The following is a 21015-nucleotide window of genomic DNA, read 5'->3' as shown; positions in this document are numbered from 1 at the left end:
CTGGTGAACACTGTATTATCTGTACACTGACACCAAACACAGAGCTCCTGTGTATAATGTCACTGGTGATCCCTGTATTTCCTGTACACTGACACTATATACAGAGCTCCTATGTATAATGTCACTGGTGATCACTGTATTACCTGTACACTGACACTATATACAGAGCTCCTGTGTATAATGTCACTGGTGAACACTGTATTACCTGTACACTGACACCAAACACAGAGCTCCTGTGTATAATGTCACTGGTGATCCCTGTATTTCCTGTACACTTACACTATATACAGAGCTCCTGTGTATAATGTCACTGATAATCTCTACATTATCTGTACACTGACTCTATATACAGAGCTTTTTTACATTTTCATTATCAGTCACTATCTGGTGCCATTATGTGCCATGGTCATGGCGTGGCGGTATTTGTCCCTTGTATGTGGTATTATTCAGACAGTCACTATGTGGTGGTAATATGTGGTCTTCTCATGGTGTGGCAGTATATATACCTTGTACTTGGTAGTATTTGATCTCTATGTGGTGGTATGTGTTCTGGTCATGGTGTGGCGGTATTTCTCTCTTCTATATGGTATTATTAGTCTAGGTATAGTGGATGGTTGTCAGTCATTTGTTTTTTCGGATATTAAGAATGGGAACATTCTTTATTTGCAATACATATTAAATACTTGGATGTTTAACCTCTCCCTGTGTTGTGACTACTACACAGCAGCAGAGATTTATTGGTTAATAAAGTTGATTCATTTTGAAAGAGTTTGTGGACTTATGTTATTCCTATATACGGTAACTGCATGGTGCTGGTGGGTCCCAAGATTGATTTTTTCCTGGTGGGCCCCAGGTAGTCCAGTCCGGCGCTGGTCCCAGACAGTTACCTCCTCATCTGTCCTGCTGCCGGCTGGGAGTCCTGTACAGTGCAGCATGTAGTGTGATGTGAATGCCACACTATGGAGATGCTGCTCCTACTACTGCCAAGTGAGGATCTCACCTCCCCAGTATGGTGCCCTCAGGAGCTCCCACAGGGCATCACAGGCCTTAGTATGAAGCAATACCACAAGTCTTCTAATATTGCTTCATACTAAGGCCTGTGATGTCCTGTGAGAGCTCCCTGAGGAGGTGAGAGCCTCACCTCATACGGCCCCATGATCTCTATGTACGATCCCTGACTGGGCCCCATGATCTCTATGTACGATCCCTGACTGGGCCCCATGATCTCTATGTACGCCGCTGACTCGGCCCCATGATCTCTATGTACACCGCTGACTGGGCCCCATGATCTCTATGTACGCCGCTGACTGGGCCCCATGATCTCTATGTGCACCGCTGACTGGGCCCCATGATCTCTATGTACACCGCTGACTCGGCCCCATGATCTCTATGTACGATCCCTGACTGGGCCCCATGATCTCTATGTACGATCCCTGACTGGGCCCCATGATCTCTATGTACGCCGCTGACTCGGCCCCATGATCTCTATGTACGCCGCTGACTGGGCCCCATGATCTCTTTGTACGCCGCTGACTGGGCCCCATGATCTCTATGTACTCCGGTGACTGGGCCCCATGATCTCTATGTACGCCGCTGAGGGGGCCCCATGATCTCTATGTACACCCCTAACCTGATTGGCCCCATGATCTCTATGTACGCCTCTGACTGGGCCCCATGATCTCTATGTACACCCCTAACCTGATTGGCCCCATGATTTCTGTATACGCCCCTGACTGGGCCACATGATTTCTATGTACGATCCCTGACTGGGCCCCATAATCTCTGATCTCTCATGATGTTTTTTTTTTATTAAAGATGGAGTCCCTAAATGTATTTTGTGTTTTATTTTTACTGTGTAGTGCGGCACTATGTTGCATTTTGTCATTTCATGCAGTGTAGAAATCTTGGGAAAAGTGTGGATTGTGCTCTGGAAGTGATCAGTTATAGCTAACTATGTTATTTTCTGCAGAGATAAGTCCTGCATAGAAGATGTGATATATCGGTCTGCAGATAAAGAACTTCACCTAGAGACATCACTGGTGAGTATGTGTATTACCTATACACACACACACTGACACTATATACAGAGCTCCTGTGTATAATGTCACTGGTGATCACTATATTACCTGTACACTGACACTATATACAGAGCTCCTGTGTATAATGTCACTGGTGATCACTATATTACCTGTACACTGACACTATATACAGAGCTCCTGTGCATAATGTCATTGGTGATCACTATATTACCTGTACACTGACACTATATACAGAGCTCCTATGCATAATGTCACTGGTGATCACTATATTACCTGTACACTGACACTATATACAGAGCTCCTGTGTATAATGTCACTGGTGAACACTGTATTACCTGTACACTGACACCAAACACAGAGCTCCTGTGTATAATGTCACTGGTGATCCCTGTATTTCCTGTACACTGACACTATATACAGAGCTCCTATGTATAATGTCACTGGTGATCACTGTATTACCTGTACACTGACACTATATACAGAGCTCCTGTGTATAATGTCACTGGTGAACACTATATTACCTGTACACTGACACTATATACAGAGCTCCTGTGTATAATGTCACTGATGATCACTGTATTACCTCTACACTGACACTATATACAGAGCTCCTGTGTATAATGTCACTGGTGATCACTGTATTACCTCTACACTGACACTATATACAGAGCTCCTGTGTATAATGTCACTGATGATCACTTTATTACCTCTACACTGACACTATATACAGAGCTCCTATGTATAATGTCACTGGTGATCACTGTATTACCTCTACACTGACTCTATATACAGAGCTCCTGTGTATAATGTCACTGGTGATCACTGTATTACCTGTACACTGACACTATATACAGAGCTCCTGTGTATAATGTCACTGGTGATCACTGTATTACCTGTACACTATATACAGAGCTCCTGTGTATAATATCAATGGTGATCATTGCATTACCTGTACACTGACACTATATACAGAGCTTCTGTGTATAATGTCACTGGTGATGACTGTATAACCTGTACACTATATACAGAGCTCCTGTGCATAATGTCACTGGTGATCACTGTATAACCTGTACACTGACCCAATATACTGAGCTTTTTTACATTTTTATTATTTTAGCATTATTTGTCACTATGTGGTGGCATTATGTGCTTTGGTCATGACATGACGATATTTGTCCCTTCTATGTGGTATTATTCAGTCACTATGTGGTGGTAATATGTGGTCTCATGGTGTGTCAGTATTTATACCTTGTATCTGGTAGCATTTGATCACTATGTGGTGGTATTATGTGCTTTGGTCATGGTGTGGCGGTATTTGTGCCTTGTATGTGGCATTATTTGGGCACTATGTGGTGGTAATATGTGATCTGGTCACGGTGTGGTGGTATTTCTGCCTTCTATCTGGTAATATTGGTCTTGGTAGAGTGGATTGTGGCTGGTCATTTGTTTTATCTGATATCAATAAGGGGAAACCTCTTTATTTCCAATAGATATTAAATACTTGGATGTTTAACCCCTCCCTGCCCTGTGACTATTACACAGCAGCAGAAGTTCACCAGAGAAAGCAAGTTGGCATTTAGTGAGATTTTCACCTCTGTATTTATAAGACAAAACCAGGAGTGGGTGAGAAATGCATAAAACATGACCTCGGATTGCTCCACTCCTGGTTTTGTCTTATAAATACAGAGGTAAAAATCTCACCAAATACTCAAAGTGCCACAATCTTCTGACAGTGCGGATTCCACCAATAAATAAGTGATCACCTTCCCAACCTGTGCATCGCTGATAACTTGTTTTCACCAATAAAAACCCTTTAATGCAAACTACAGTAATTGTACATCGCAGTTCTGGTGAGCGCACAGTGATGGGCAGGAGCCGCCAATATAATGGGTATAACGGCTAACAGGTATTTGCAAATAGCTGAAGGGTGGGTGGGCCCGGGTGGGCCCCTGGAGTCAATGTCCCTGGTGGGCCCCAGACACCCCAGCCCCTGATTTGTCACGCACGGACCCGAAGCGACTGTGCACTGCGATACACACATCCTGTTGAAATTTCTGCTGGCGTTTACAAGCCCCAACCCCCCTGGGCCCGGTCGCAGTGACTGCCACTGCGACCGCGGACATTACGCCCCTGGCTACGTGAATCATATGTCCCATTTTGGTGCTCCTCACCATTTGCATGGCACAGTCATGCATGCTTCTCTATCACCATAGCATGCTGCAAACAATCAGGATGGCTTCTGCTACATCTCTATATAAAAAGATAGTACATCTGTATTTCTATGATACGTAGAGTGGATGGAAATCATACATCTTGCTAATATTTATTATATTACATTCATCTGATGCTCTGTAGTAACAATGTAAATTAAATTGGCGACTTAGTGCAGTTCTATTACTATTAGTAAATGTGGCACCTTGTGTTCCACAGAATATCTGAATATTACCTGAATATTTAATCTCAGCTAATGTTCATTTATCTCTTAAATATCATTGGTCAGATGCTGATCACATGACCAGTGGTGGTGCATGCATGATGATTCCATATGAAGTGCACTGAGTGACAGTTGGAAGTGACAGTTGGAATTGACCAACAACAGTGGAAGAGATGTCGACTAACTCTAAGCAAAGCAATAATATGAATATAAAAGAGGAGGAGATTGTGGTGAGCAGAGAAAGATTGAAGACACGAAGACCTTCCCATGACACATCTGATGATGAGAGGAAGTCTTCAGTCAACAGGACAAAACCACCAGTCCAGAAGAAAGAAGAAGTAGAGGAGAACGTGGTGAGGAGAGAAGCAGCGAAGAGACTAAGACCTTCCCATGACACATCTGATGATGAGAGGAAGTCTTCAGTCAACAGGACAAAACCACCAGTCCAGAAGAAAGAAGAAGTAGAGGAGAACGTGGTGAGGAGAGAAGGAGCGAAGAGACTAAGACCTTCCCATGACACATCTGATGATGAGAGGAAGTCTTCAGTCAACAGGACAAAACAACCAGTCCAGAAGAAAGAAGAAGTGGAAGAAAAGGAGAAGGTAGAAAGTCAGAAGATGGGAGCCAAGAAGAGAGGAGCCATCTTCATCTCATCAGGGGACAAAAAGGAGAAGAAAAGAAGAAGGATTACATCAGGACAGAAACCCATGGATCTAAAGCAGAAGGCTGAAGGAAGCAGCGGTGTTCGGCCAACTGGCTCCAAAAGCACAGTCTCTGATACCATCAAGAGGAGATTATTATTCCATCAAGTGCTTGGCCGGGGATGCTATGGAACGGTCCTGCTGGCGGAAGATTCATCTACCCGCAAACATTTTGCTGTTAAGATCATCGGCAAAAGAGCCCTGCTTGCTGACGGTGATGAGCGTGTGATGCTGGAGCGACGGGTTTTACAGCTGGCATCTGGGAGCCCCTTCCTTGTCCACGCAGACTTTGCATTCCAGATCAAGGTACAGTATTGATTGCTCGATATTAGGAAATGTCACACGTACCACACACTGCTCTGCCTCATGGACCCCACTGATATCATCTTACATTTCAATATAGCATGTCCCAAGGTAACCGCAGACAATAAGATGAATGTGATGACTATACACATGGGATATTGTGGCCCCTACTGTAATCAATAACATTTATGGCGGGGCTTGGTACATTGGGAATCATTTATTAAAACAGCCTTTTTACTTATCCCAGCCAATCACAGAACAGCTTTTACTTTTCCAGGTCAGTTAAAACAACCTTAGCTGAGCTCTAATTGGTTAGTATGGGCAACTAGTTTTCTAGTGAGCAGATTTATTAATGAGGCCCAATGTACCCCGCTCTATAAATGATTGAAAATATTAGATGTCATCATAGAGGTCAATGAACTGTAGAAAATCACTTGCCCGGACCTCATGTTTCTAATTGGGTGACTGGTAATATCTGTATCATTTACAGCATTAGCTGGGCATTATCTTGTTTGTAGGCATCATCACCATGTAGTAGTCTCTAGCTCATTTCTTTCACACTGTAGAATTTTACATATTATTATCTTGTATAGACATGGGATTTCACAATAGATTAAATGTATTTGTTATTTTTTGTTATTTCCTGGATGACATTGTATTTTGTGTATACCATGTGGGGGACCCTGTGTACACTATATGTCAGGGCTATTGACTTTTGTGCACTTTATATACAATTTGAGAATGTGTTAATATTTTTGTATACAAGTATTATCTGTATCTTAAAGGCTTTTGTTAATTAATGTTGGGACATTTTTATGCACGTGCATCTACTTGTTTTTCATTGCCATGTTTTCTATGTATAAATATACTGGAATAAAGTACAAAATCCACTGTCTTGGAGTGAAATTTCTTCTAACCTCACCAACTAATGAAAAAGATGGTATCATATTGAGCAGGGGCGAGGTGGGCCAGAGGGGCACATGCCCTCCAAGCCGGTGGCCAAGCAGCTGCTTCTTTACAGACTGCAGGGCGGCCCTGTATCTTTCATTGTGTACATGTGCCAGCTGGGCATCTGCAGCCCAGAACAGCCGGCACAGGCCACGTTCTTATGCCTGCCGGAGAGAAGCTTCAGCCGCTGAGCAGTACGAGAGGGCAGACATCTTTGATTCTTGTAAGGCCACGACCCCACTATCAGTATTTGGTCAGTATTCGGTCAGTATTTTTTCTCAGGAGTTGGAGACAAAACCAGGAGTTGGTGATAAATGCAGAATTGGTGACTTGTTTCTATTATACCTTTTCTCTGATTGTTACTGACCTGGTTTTGGCTCCCACTCCTGAGAAAATATACTGACCAAATACTGATAGTGGGGCCGGATAGTGGTCAGGACAGGAGATTTATACTTTTTGTAGAGTGTGGAAGTGGCAGGATGCTGCTCACCTCCTGACAAGTCCAGGGCCAGATCCTGAATGTTATCTATGGTCGCTCTGCTGAGGATCAGAAAGATTTATTGTAGCAGATGGACCCTTCAAGCAGGTTGGGGTCGTGCTGTCAGTGTGAGATCATCGGCTCTCGATCTGTATGAATGTTCAAATCACATCGGACCTGAGATCGAGACACTTCAGACCTTACTATACAGACCCCTGCCCCAGACTGATCCTGCACCAGCTACAGGGCCAGAGCCGGCATAACCACCCATTGCACCAGGGCAAGTGCCAGGGCCCTGGGCAAGAGGGGGGGGGCCCACTCACAGTTGGGGACACTGGAACTCTATTGGGCCTGTGAGTTGGGGGGGCCCGGTGTAACCCCCCCCCCCTCCGTGCTTTACGGTGTTTGAAATATTCACCTCTCATCATACCCTGCTGGCCGCAGGTCCAGTCTCCTCTGCGTCTTCTGACTCTGTCACGTCTCAGTGTTGAAGAGACAGGACTGGTAGCCAGCAGGGTATGAGGAGAGGTGAGTATTTTATTATTTATTTTTTATGTATGGAGCCCATTCTCTATGGAGCATTATATGGGGCCCATTCTCTATGGAGCATTATATGGGGCCCATTCTCTATGGTGCATTATATGGGGCCCATTCTCTATGGAGCATTATATGGGGCCCATTCTCTATGGAGCATTATATGGGGCCCATTCCCTATGGAGCATTATATGGGGCCCATTATTCTGTATGGCATATTACATGACGCCCATTATTCTTCATGGAGTAATATATGGGGTCAATTATGGTGTAATGAGCATTATATGGGGTTCATTATTCTGTATAGAGCATTATATGGGGCCTATTATTCTGTATGGAACATTATATGGGGTCCATTATTCAGTATGGAGCCCATTCTGTATAGAGGACTATGTGGTGCCCATAATACTGTATGGAGTGCTATGTAGTGCCCATAATACTGTATGGAGGACTTTGTGGTGTCCGCAATACTGTATGGAGGACTATGTGGTGCTCATACTACTGTATGGAGGACTATAATGTACAGTCTAAAATGAAAACTTTTGAATCCCCCCATGACACGCCCCATGCACTGTGAGGATTCGCCGGTTTCTGAGCTATTATAGAATTTACAATAGATATCACTCATGTAATGTAAGAAGTACCGTATTTTTCGGACTATAAGATGCACCGGACCATAAGACGCACCTAGGTTTTAGAGGAGGAAAATAAAAAAAAAAAAATTTAAGCCAAAAATGTGTTCCTGATGCACTTTTAAGGGGGAGGGGGTCGTCTGCTGACACTGGTATAGGGGTAATGTCCCCCAATTCTGACAATATCCCCCATCCTGGTATATATGCCCCCCACCTTCCTTTTATACGTGGTCCCCATCCCCATCCTGGTATGCATGGCACCCCTCATCCCTATCCCGGTATGCATGGCACCCCTCATCCCTATCCTGGTATGCATGGCACCCCTCATCCCTGTCCCGGTATGCATGGCACCCCTCATCCCTGTCCCGGTATGCATGGCACCCCTCATCCCTGTCCCGGTATGCATGGCACCTCTCATCCCTGTCCCGGTATGCATGGCACCCCTCATCCCTGTCCCGGTATGCATGACACCCCTCATCCTTATCCTGGTATAGTGGTATGTATGGTACCCCTCACCCCCCATTCCTGGTATGTATGGCACCACTCACCCCCCAATCCTGGTATGTATGGCACCCCTCACCCCCAATCCTGGTTTTCATGGTTCAGTCACCCCCCAAATCCTGGTATGTATGGCACCCCTCACCCCCCAATCCTGGTATATATGGCACCCCTCACCCCCCAATCCTGGTATGTATGGCACCCCTCACCCCCCAATCCTGGTTTTCATGGTTCAGTCAGCCCCCAAATCCTGGTATGCATTGTACCCCTCACACCCCTTTCCTGGTATGTATGGTACCCTTCACACCCCATTGCTGGTATGTATGGCACCCCTCATCCCTTTCACGGTGCACAGATACAAAAAAATAAACACATACTCACCTTTCTTCCCTGTGCTCCAGCGCTTCTGTATCCTGTTCTGCCGGGGAGCAGTGCGGCGCCAGAGTACGCGTGTGCCCATACCGTGCTGTTCAACGCCATTTTGCTGAAGACACACTGCAAATATGTCTTCAGTAAAATGGCGCCGGATAGAGCTATGCATATGTGCCGATTCCAACGCCTTCACTCCTGCCCTGGTCTCCGGCGAGAAGAGAAGCACCGCTGCAACGCTCCTCCCGGTCAGGTAAGTATGGCGCCGGAGATCGCGGTATGTGTTCAGTGTCTACGCATACCGCAATCTCCGGCGCCATACACACTCCTCTTACCTGTAACGTAATGGGTTCTTCTGTCTAGAGCCAGACTGCGCAGGCATGTAGCACTTGCCAAGTCTTTAAAGGCTTCAGACAGAGGGCGGCTTGTAGTGTTATATTATATATACAGTACAGACCAAAAGTTTATTTAAAGATTTTTTTGTATTTTCATGACTCTGAATATTGTACATTCACACTGAAGGCATCAAAACTATGAATTAACACATGTGGAATTATATACTTAACAAAAAAGTGTGAAACAACTGAAAATATGTCTTATATTCTAGGTTCTTCAAAGTAGCCACCTTTTGCTTTGATGACTGCTTTGCACACTCTTGGCATTCTCTTGATGAGCTTCAAGAGAATATATTTATGCCAGGGACGCCATATCAACGAGAATTGTTTATGCCTTTTTTCATCCCAACTAGCCAATTCTTCTAGCCTGTATACTTGTTCAACCTTCATTTCCCAGAGTGAGATATTTGGGGTCTTCGCAGATTTCCATAAGGATGTCACAAGTAACTTAGCCGAGGCCAGGAGCTGTCTAAGAAGGGTTAATTTTATTTTAGGGAAGTTATCTAGGAACAGAAACAGAAGGCAGATCTCCAGCGAGGTCAAGAGTTGCAAGTTTAAAATTGTATTAATAGTTTGAATTATTTTAGTCCAGAAGGGCTTAATCAATGTACAGTTCCACCACATGTGGAGCATAGTGCCCACATCAGAAGAGCATCTCCAGCAGTTAGGATCAAGTCCTTTGTAACATTTCTGAAGTTTTGATGGAGTCATATACCACCTGGAGAGAACTTTATAGCCATTCTCTTGTACTCTAACACATCTAGAGGAGACTTTAGGTGCTAGTAGTAATCTTTTAATTTCAGATGGGGTGAAAGGCCTATTCAGATCCTGTTCCCACTTCATTACATATGGCAGTTTCTTAGGGGTTCTGGCTAGGCATAATTGTTTTTGTAGAGCTGATAACATTCTTTTTTAGGGTTTTTTTGCAGCTATAAGTTTTTCAAAATCAGTCATTTCCCTAATATAATTTGGAGTTTTAAAGACTAGTTTTAAGTTAGACATAAATTTCTGGTACATAAAGGGGTGAAAAGAGATAGTATCTAGCATTTGATTGAGTTCTGCCAAGCAGGGCATGACCCCATTATCTGTAATTTTTTGGAGTGGTGTTATCAAGTTGCGAATTGAGTTGTGTATTGTGGCATTATGGGCTGGAGAAAGGAGAGAACTAGGTCTGTAACTTGTAGGAGAGGGGAGGGAAACGGGGAGCATATTTGTCTTATATGGGGATTGGACCAGATTTTAAAAGTAGTGGCGGTGAAAGGGTTTTTAATTGATGTATACCTAGTACTACTTGAGGGCGTGAGGATGAGCTGTCTAAGGGGGAATTTAAGGATTGTTTCTTCTACTTTAATCCATTGCTTCTGTGGTGGGAGCCTGATCCATCCACGACTCTTTGGAGATGAGTGGCTTGTTGAAGTATCTTTAGATCTGGCAGATCTATACCTCCTTCAGAGTGTGGGAGGGATAATATTTGTAAGGGAAGTCTGGGTTTTTGGTTGTGCCACAGAAAACGGCTGAGGAGTTTTCGTATGTCAATGAAAAAAGAATTAGGTAGGTGGATTGGAAGGGCTTGCACTAGATAAGTTATTTTTGGCCATATCATACATTTAAGGAGATTTTTCCTACCCAACCAGGAGATGTATGAGATATTCCAGTTGGGGGTAAGTTTCTGGATTTTCTGCAATAGCGGTGGGAAGTTTAACTTATAAAGTTCTTGTAGGTTTGGAGAAATCTCAACTCCCAAGAAACGTATTGATGGGGGGGACCAGGTAAAGGGGGACCCGATTGCCATTTGTGTTTTTTGTGGTTCTGGGATATTTATATTTAAGACTTGAGATTTGCTAAGATTCACCTTAAAATTTGATAGTGCACCGTATTCCTTGAGTAATGTCAGGATAACTGGGACAGATATTCTCGGGTTAGAGGTCATGATCAGTAGATCGTCTGCGTATGCTGCGATTTTATGTTCAGTACCAGCTGATTTGATGCCAACGATCCTCCCCTCCTCTCTGAGCTTTTGTAGTAAAGGTTCTAGTGTAAGAATAAAAAGGAGAGGGGAAAGCGGGCATCCCTGCCTGGTGCCGTTAGAAATATTAAAAGATGAAGACATAACATGAGAGAGGATTAGATACACTGCTCAGCAGACAGTATCACACCGGATAGGATTAGATACACAGCTCAGCAGACAGTATCACACCGGATAGGATTAGATACACAGCTCAGCAGACAGTATCACACAGGATAGGATTAGATACACTGCTCAGCAGACAGTATCACACAGGATAGGATTAGATACACAGCTCAGCAGACAGTATCACACAGGAGAAGATTAGATACACAGCTCAGCAGACAGTATCACACAGGATAGGATTAGATACACAGCTCAGCAGACAGTATCACACAGGATAGGATTAGATACACAGCTCAGCAGACAGTATCACACAGGAGAGGATTAGATACACAGCTCAGCAGACAGTATCACACAGCATAGGATTAGATACACTGCTCAGCAGACAGTATCACACAGCATAGGATTAGATACACAGCTCAGCAGACAGTATCACACAGGAGAGGATTAGATACACAGCTCAGCAGACAGTATCACACAGGAGAGGATTAGATACACTGCTCAGCAGACAGTATCACACAGGAGAGGATTAGATACACTGCTCAGCAGACAGTATCACACCGGATAGGATTAGATACACAGCTCAGCAGACAGTATCACACAGGAGAAGATTAGATACACAGCTCAGCAGACAGTATCACACAGGATAGGATTAGATACACAGCTCAGCAGACAGTATCACACAGGATAGGATTAGATACACAGCTCAGCAGACAGTATCACACAGGAGAGGATTAGATACACAGCTCAGCAGACAGTATCACACAGCATAGGATTAGATACACTGCTCAGCAGACAGTATCACACAGCATAGGATTAGATACACAGCTCAGCAGACAGTATCACACAGGAGAGGATTAGATACACAGCTCAGCAGACAGTATCACACAGGAGAGGATTAGATACACTGCTCAGCAGACAGTATCACACAGGAGAGGATTAGATACACTGCTCAGCAGACAGTATCACACCGGATAGGATTAGATACACAGCTCAGCAGACAGTATCACACCGGATAGGATTAGATACACTGCTCAGCAGACAGTATCACACAGGAGAGGATTAGATACACTGCTCAGCAGACAGTATCACACAGGAGAGGATTAGATACACAGCTCAGCAGACAGTATCACACCGGATAGGATTAGATACACAGCTCAGCAGACAGTATCACACCGGATAGGATTAGATACACAGCTCAGCAGACAGTATCACACAGGATAGGATTAGATACACAGCTCAGCAGACAGTATCACACAGGATAGGATTAGATACACAGCTCAGCAGACAGTATCACACAGGATAGGATTAGATACACAGCTCAGCAGACAGTATCACACAGGAGAGGATTAGATACACAGCTCAGCAGACAGTATCACACAGCATAGGATTAGATACACAGCTCAGCAGACAGTATCACACAGCATAGGATTAGATACACAGCTCAGCAGACAGTATCACACAGGAGAGGATTAGATACACAGCTCAGCAGACAGTATCACACAGGAGAGGATTAGATACACTGCTCAGCAGACAGTATCACACAGGAGAGGATTAGATACACTGCTCAGCAGACAGTATCACACCGGATAGGATTAGATACACAGCTCAGCAGACAGTATCACACCGGATAGGATTAGATACACTGCTCAGCAGACAGTATCACACAGGAGAGGATTAGATACACTGCTCAGCAGACAGTATCACACAGGAGAGGATTAGATACACAGCTCAGCAGACAGTATCACACCGGATAGGATTAGATACACAGCTCAGCAGACAGTATCACACCGGATATGATTAGATACACAGCTCAGCAGACAGTATCACACAGGAGAAGATTAGATACACAGCTCAGCAGACAGTATCACACAGGAGAAGATTAGATACACAGCTCAGCAGACAGTATCACACAGCATAGTATTAGATACACAGCTCAGCAGACAGTATCACACCGGATAGGATTAGATACACAGCTCAGCAGACGGTATCACACAGGAGAAGATTAGATACACAGCTCAGCAGACAGTATCACACAGGAGAAGATTAGATACACTGCTCAGCAGACAGTATCACACCGGATAGGATTAGATACACAGCTCAGCAGACAGTATCACACCGGATAGGATTAGATACACAGCTCAGCAGACAGTATCACACCGGATAGGATTAGATACACAGCTCAGCAGACAGTATCACACCGAATAGGATTAGATACACAGCTCAGCAGACAGTATCACACCGAATAGGATTAGATACACAGCTCAGTAGACAGTATCACACAGGAGAAGATTAGATACACAGCTCAGCAGACAGTATCACACAGGAGAGGATTAGAAACACTGCTCAGCAGACAGTATCACACAGGAGAGGATTATATACACGGCTCAGCAAACAGTATCACACAGGAGAGGATTAGATACACGGCTCAGCAGACAGTATCACACAGGAGAGGATTAGATACACGGCTCAGCAGATGGTATCACACAGGAGAGGATTAGAGATACAGCTCAGCAGACAGTATCACACAGGAGAGGATTAGATACACGGCTCAGCAGACAGTATCACACAGGAGAGGATTAGATACACGGCTCAGCAGACAGTATCACACAGGAGAGGATTAGATACACAGCTCAGCAGACAGTATCACACAGGAGAGGATTAGATACACGGCTCAGCAGACAGTATGACACAGGAGAGGATTAGATACACGGCTCAGCAGACAGTATCACACAGGAGAGGATTAGATACACGGCTCAGCAGATAGTATCACACAGGATAGGATTAGATACACAGCTCAGCAGACGGTATCGCACAGGACAGGATTAGATACACAGCTCAGCAGACATTATCACACAGGAGAGGATTAGATACACAGCTCAGCAGACAGTATCACACAGGACAGGATTAGATACACAGCTCAGCAGACAGTATCACACAGGACAGGATTAGATACATAGCTCAGCAGACGGTATCACACAGGAGAGGATTAGATACACGGCTCAGCAGACAGTATCACACAGGAGGGGATTAGATACACAGCTCAGCAGACAGTACCACACAGTATAAGATTAGATACACTGCTCAGCAGACAGTATCACACAGGAGAGGTTTAGATACACAGCTCAGCAGGCAGTATCAAACAGGAGGGGATTAGATACACAGCTCAGAAGACAGTATCACACAGTATAAGATTAGATACACTGCTCAGCAGATTATCACAGCATAGGATTAGATACACGGCTCAGCAGACAGTATCACACAGGAGAGGATTAGATACACAGCTCAGCAGACAGTATCACACAGGAGAGGATTAGATACACAGCTCAGCAGACAGTATCACACAGTATAAGATTAGATACACTGCTCAGCAGACAGTATCACACAGGAGAGGATTAGATACACATCTCAGCAGACAGTATCGCACAGGAGAGGATTAGATACACAGCTCAGCAGACGGTATCGCACAGGAGAGGATTAGATACACGGCTCCACAGACAGTATCACACAGGAGAGGATTAGATACACAGCTCAGCAGATGGTATCACACAGGAAAGGATTAGATACATAGCTCAGCAGACGGTATCACACAGGACAGGATTAGATGCACAGCTCAGCAGACAGTATCACACAGGAGAGGATTAGATACACAGCTCAGCTGACAGTATCACATAGGACAGGATTAGATACACAGTTCATCAGACAGTATCACACAGGAGTGGATTAGATACACGGCTCAGCAGACAGTATGACGAAAGATAGGATTAGATACACAGTTCATCAGACAGTATCACACAGGAGACGATTAGATACACAGCTCAGCAGACAGTATCACACATTACATGATTAGATACACAGCTCAGCAGACAGTATCACACAGGATGGGATTAGATACACGGCTCAGCAGACAGTATCACACAGGAGAGGATTAGATACACAGCTCAGCAGACAGTAACGCACAGGAGAGGATTAGATACACAGCTCAGCACACAGTATCACACAGGAGAGGATTAGATACACGGCTCAGCAGACAGTATCACACAGGAGAGGATTAGATACACAGCTCAGCAGACAGTATCACACAGGATAGGATTAGATACACTGCTCAGCAGATAGTATCACACCGGATAGGATTAGATACACAGCTCAGCAGACAGTATCACACAGGATAGGATTAGATACACAGCTCAGCAGACAGTATCACACCGGATAGGATTAGATACACAGCTCAGCAGACAGTATCACACCGGATAGGATTAGATACACAGCTCAGCAGACAGTATCACACCGGATAGGATTAGATACACAGCTCAGCGGACAGTATCACACCAGATAAGATTAGATACACAGCTCAGCACACAGTATCACACCGGATAGGATTAGATACACAGCTCAGCAGACAGTATCACACCGAATAGGATTAGATACACAGCTCAGCAGACAGTATCACACCGAATAGGATTAGATACACAGCTCAGCAGACAGTATCACACAGGAGAGGATTAGAAACACTGCTCAGCAGACAGTATCACACAGGAGAGGATTAGATACAATGCTCAGCAGACAGTATCACACAGGAGAGGATTAGATACACGGCTCAGCAGACAGTATCACACAGGAGAGGATTAGATACACGGCTCAGCAGATGGTATCACACAGGAGAGGATTAGAGATACAGCTCAGCAGACAGTATCACACAGGAGAGGATTAGATACACGGCTCAGCAGACAGTATGACGCAGGAGAGGATTAGATACACGGCTCAGCAGACAGTATCACACAGGAGAGGATTAGATACACAGCTCAGCAGACAGTATCACACAGGAGAGGATTAGATACACGGCTCAGCAGACAGTATGACACAGGAGAGGATTAGATACACGGCTCAGCAGACAGTATCATACAGGGTAGGATTAGATACACAGCTCAGCAGACAGTATCACACCGGATAGGATTAGATACACAGCTCAGCAGACAGTATCACACCGGATAGGATTAGATACACAGCTCAGCAGACAGTATCACACCGAATGGGATTAGATACACAGCTCAGCAGACAGTATCACACCGAATAGGATTAGATACACAGCTCAGCAGACAGTATCACACAGGAGAAGATTAGATACACAGCTCAGCAGACAGTATCACACAGGAGAAGATTAGATACACAGCTCAGCAGACAGTATCACACAGGAGAGGATTAGATACACGGCTCAGCACACAGTATCACACAGGAGAGGATTAGAAACACTGCTCAGCACACAGTATCACACAGGAGAGGATTAGATACAATGCTCAGTAGACAGTATCACACAGGAGAGGATTAGATACACGGCTCAGCAGACAGTATCACACAGGAGAGGATTAGATACACGGCTCAGCAGACAGTATCACACAGGAGAGGATTAGATACACGGCTCAGCAGATGGTATCACACAGGAGAGGATTAGAGATACAGCTCAGCAGACAGTATCACACAGGAGAGGATTAGATACACGGCTCAGCAGACAGTATGACACAGGAGAGGATTAGATACACGGCTCAGCAGACAGTATCACACAGGAGAGGATTAGATACATAGCTCAGCAGACAGTATCACACAGGAGAGGATTAGATACACGGCTCAGCAGACAGTATAACACAGGAGAGGATTAGATACACGGCTCAGCAGACAGTATCATACAGGGTAGGATTAGATACACAGCTCAGCAGACAGTATCACACAGGAGAGGATTAGATACACGGCTCAGCAGATAGTATCACACAGGATAGGATTAGATACACAGCTCAGCAGACGGTATCACACAGGACAGGATTAGATACACAGCTCAGCAGACATTATCACACAGGAGAGGATTAGATACACAGCTCAGCAGACATTATCACACAGGAGGGGATTAGATACATACACAGCTCAGCAGACAGTATCACACAGGACAGGATTAGATACATAGCTCAGCAGACGGTATCACACAGGAGAGGATTAGATACACGGCTCAGCAGACAGTATCACACAGGAGGGGATTAGATACACAGCTCAGCAGACAGTACCACACAGTATAAGATTAGATACACTGCTCAGCAGACAGTATCACACAGGAGAGGATTAGATACACAGCTCAGCAGACAGTATCAAACAGGAGGGGATTAGATACACAGCTCAGAAGACAGTATCACACAGTATAAGATTAGATACACTGCTCAGCAGATTATCACAGCATAGGATTAGATACACGGCTCAGCAGACAGTATCACACAGGAGAGGATTAGATACACAGCTCAGCAGACAGTATCACACAGGAGAGGATTAGATACACAGCTCAGCAGACAGTATCACACAGTATAAGATTAGATACACTGCTCAGCAGACAGTATCACACAGGAGAGGATTAGATACACTGCTCAGCAGACAGTATCGCAAGGAGAGGATTAGATACACAGCTCAGCAGACGGTATCGCACAGGAGAGGATTAGATACACGGCTCCACATACAGTATCACACAGGAGAGGATTAGATACACAGCTCAGCAGATGGTATCACACAGGAAAGGATTAGATACATAGCTCAGCAGACGGTATCACACAGGACAGGATTAGATGCACAGCTCAGCAGACAGTATCACACAGGAGAGGATTAGATACACAGCTCAGCTGACAGTATCACATAGGACGGGATCAGATACACAGTTCATCAGACAGTATCACACAGGAGTGGATTAGATACACGGCTCAGCAGACAGTATCACGAAAGATAGGATTAGATACACAGTTCATCAGACAGTATCACACAGGAGACGATTAGATACACAGCTCAGCAGACAGTATCACACATTACATGATTAGATACACAGCTCAGCAGACAGTATCACACAGGATGGGATTAGATACACAGCTCAGCACACAGTATCACACAGGAGAGGATTAGATACACGGCTCAGCAGACAGTATGACTCAGGAGAGGATTAGAAACACTGCTCAGCAGACAGTATCACACCGGATAGGATTAGATACACAGCTCAGCAGACAGTATCACACCGAATAGGATTAGATACACAGCTCAGCAGACAGTATCACACCGAATAGGATTAGATACACAGCTCAGCAGACAGTATCACACAGGAGAAGATTAGATACACAGCTCAGCAGACAGTATCACATAGGAGAGGATTAGAAACACTGCTCAGCAGACAGTATCACACAGGAGAGGATTAGATACACGGCTCAGCAGACAGTATCACACAGGAGAGGATTAGATACACGGCTCAGCAGATGGTATCACACAGGAGAGGATTAGAGATACAGCTCAGCAGACAGTATCACACAGGAGAGGATTAGATACACGGCTCAGCAGACAGTATGACACAGGAGAGGATTAGATACACGGCTCAGCAGACAGTATCACACAGGAGAGGATTAGATACACAGCTCAGCAGACAGTATCACACAGGAGAGGATTAGATACACGGCTCAGCAGACAGTATGACACAGGAGAGGATTAGATACACGGCTCAGCAGACAGTATCATGCAGGGTAGGATTAGATACACAGCTCAGCAGACAGTATCACACAGGAGAGGATTAGAGATACAGCTCAGCAGACAGTATCACACAGGAGAGGATTAGATACACGGCTCAGCAGACAGTATGACACAGGAGAGGATTAGAAACACTGCTCAGCAGACAGTATCACACAGGAGAGGATTAGATACAATGCTCAGTAGACAGTATCACACAGGAGAGGATTAGATACACGACTCAGCAGACAGTATCACACAGGAGAGGATTAGATACACGGCTCAGCAGACAATATCACACAGGAGAGGATTAGATACACGGCTCAGCAGATGGTATCACACAGGAGAGGATTAGAGATACAGCTGAGCAGACAGTATCACACAGGAGAGGATTAGATACACGGCTCAGCAGACAGTATGACACAGGAGAGGATTAGATACACGGCTCAGCAGACAGTATCACACAGGAGAGGATTAGATACACGGCTCAGCAGACAGTATAACACAGGAGAGGATTAGATACACGGCTCAGCAGACAGTATCATACAGGGTAGGATTAGATACACAGCTCAGCAGACAGTATCACACAGGAGAGGATTAGATACACGGCTCAGCAGATAGTATCACACAGGATAGGATTAGATACACAGCTCAGCAGACGGTATCATACAGGACAGGATTGGATACACAGCTCAGCAGACATTATCACACAGGAGAGGATTAGATACACAGCTCAGCAGACATTATCACACAGGAGGGGATTAGATACATACACAGCTCAGCAGACAGTATCACACAGGACAGGATTAGATACATAGCTCAGCAGACGGTATCACACAGGAGAGGATTAGATACACGGCTCAGCAGACAGTATCACACAGGAGGGGATTAGATACACAGCTCAGCAGACAGTACCACACAGTATAAGATTAGATACACTGCTCAGCAGACAGTATCACACAGGAGAGGATTAGATACACAGCTCAGCAGACAGTATCAAACAGGAGGGGATTAGATACACAGCTCAGAAGACAGTATCACACAGTATAAGATTAGATACACTGCTCAGCAGATTACCACAGCATAGGATTAGATACACGGCTCAGCAGACAGTATCACACAGGAGAGGATTAGATACACAGCTCAGCAGACAGTATCACACAGGAGAGGATTAGATACACAGCTCAGCAGACAGTATCACACAGTATAAGATTAGATACACTGCTCAGCAGACAGTATCACACAGGAGAGGATTAGATACACAGCTCAGCAGACAGTATCGCACAGGAGAGGATTAGATACACAGCTCAGCAGACGGTATCGCACAGGAGAGGATTAGATACACGGCTCCACAGACAGTATCACACAGGAGAGGATTAGATACACAGCTCAGCAGATGGTATCACACAGGAAAGGATTAGATACATAGCTCAGCAGACGGTATCACACGGGACAGGATTAGATGCACAGCTCAGCAGACAGTATCACACAGGAGAGGATTAGATACACAGCTCAGCTGACAGTATCACATAGGACGGGATTAGATACACAGTTCATCAGACAGTATCACACAGGAGTGGATTAGATACACGGCTCAGCAGACAGTATCACGAAAGATAGGATTAGATACACAGTTCATCAGACAGTATCACACAGGAGACGATTAGATACACAGCTCAGCAGACAGTATCACACATTACATGATTAGATACACAGCTCAGCAGACAGTATCACACAGGATGGGATTAAATACACAGCTCAGCACACAGTATCACACAGGAGAGGATTAGATACACAGCTCAGCAGACAGTATCACACAGGAGAGGATTAGAAACACTGCTCAGCAGACAGTATCACACCGGATAGGATTAGATACACAGCTCAGCAGACAGTATCCCACCGAATAGGATTAGATACACAGCTCAGCAGACAGTATCACACCGAATAGGATTAGATACACAGCTCAGCAGACAGTATCACACAGGAGAAGATTAGATACACAGCTCAGCAGACAGTATCACATAGGAGAAGATTAGATACACAG

At 44.8% G+C, this 21015-nt stretch overlaps 1 protein-coding gene across 1 annotated transcript in view; it reads left to right on the top strand.

Moving 5' to 3' along the window:
• The first annotated feature begins 4964 nt into the window (after window positions 1–4964).
• The window catches only part of LOC141197840 (protein kinase C theta type-like), a 134418-nt gene continuing 118367 nt past the window's right edge, over window positions 4965–21015 (top strand). The window contains exon 1 of the mRNA XM_073662910.1: window positions 4965–5480. Coding sequence (XP_073519011.1) covers window positions 5091–5480 — 390 coding nt within the window. The 5' untranslated portion in view covers window positions 4965–5090. The remainder of the gene's footprint in view (window positions 5481–21015) is intronic.

Source organism: Phyllobates terribilis, unplaced genomic scaffold, assembly GCF_046119375.1.
Source record: "Phyllobates terribilis strain yellow unplaced genomic scaffold, ASM4611937v1 Scaffold_92__1_contigs__length_6168646, whole genome shotgun sequence".
Taxonomy (NCBI): domain Eukaryota; kingdom Metazoa; phylum Chordata; class Amphibia; order Anura; family Dendrobatidae; genus Phyllobates; species Phyllobates terribilis.
The sequence above is the reverse complement of the archived record's forward strand: the minus strand, read 5'-3'. Positions and strand labels throughout refer to the sequence as shown.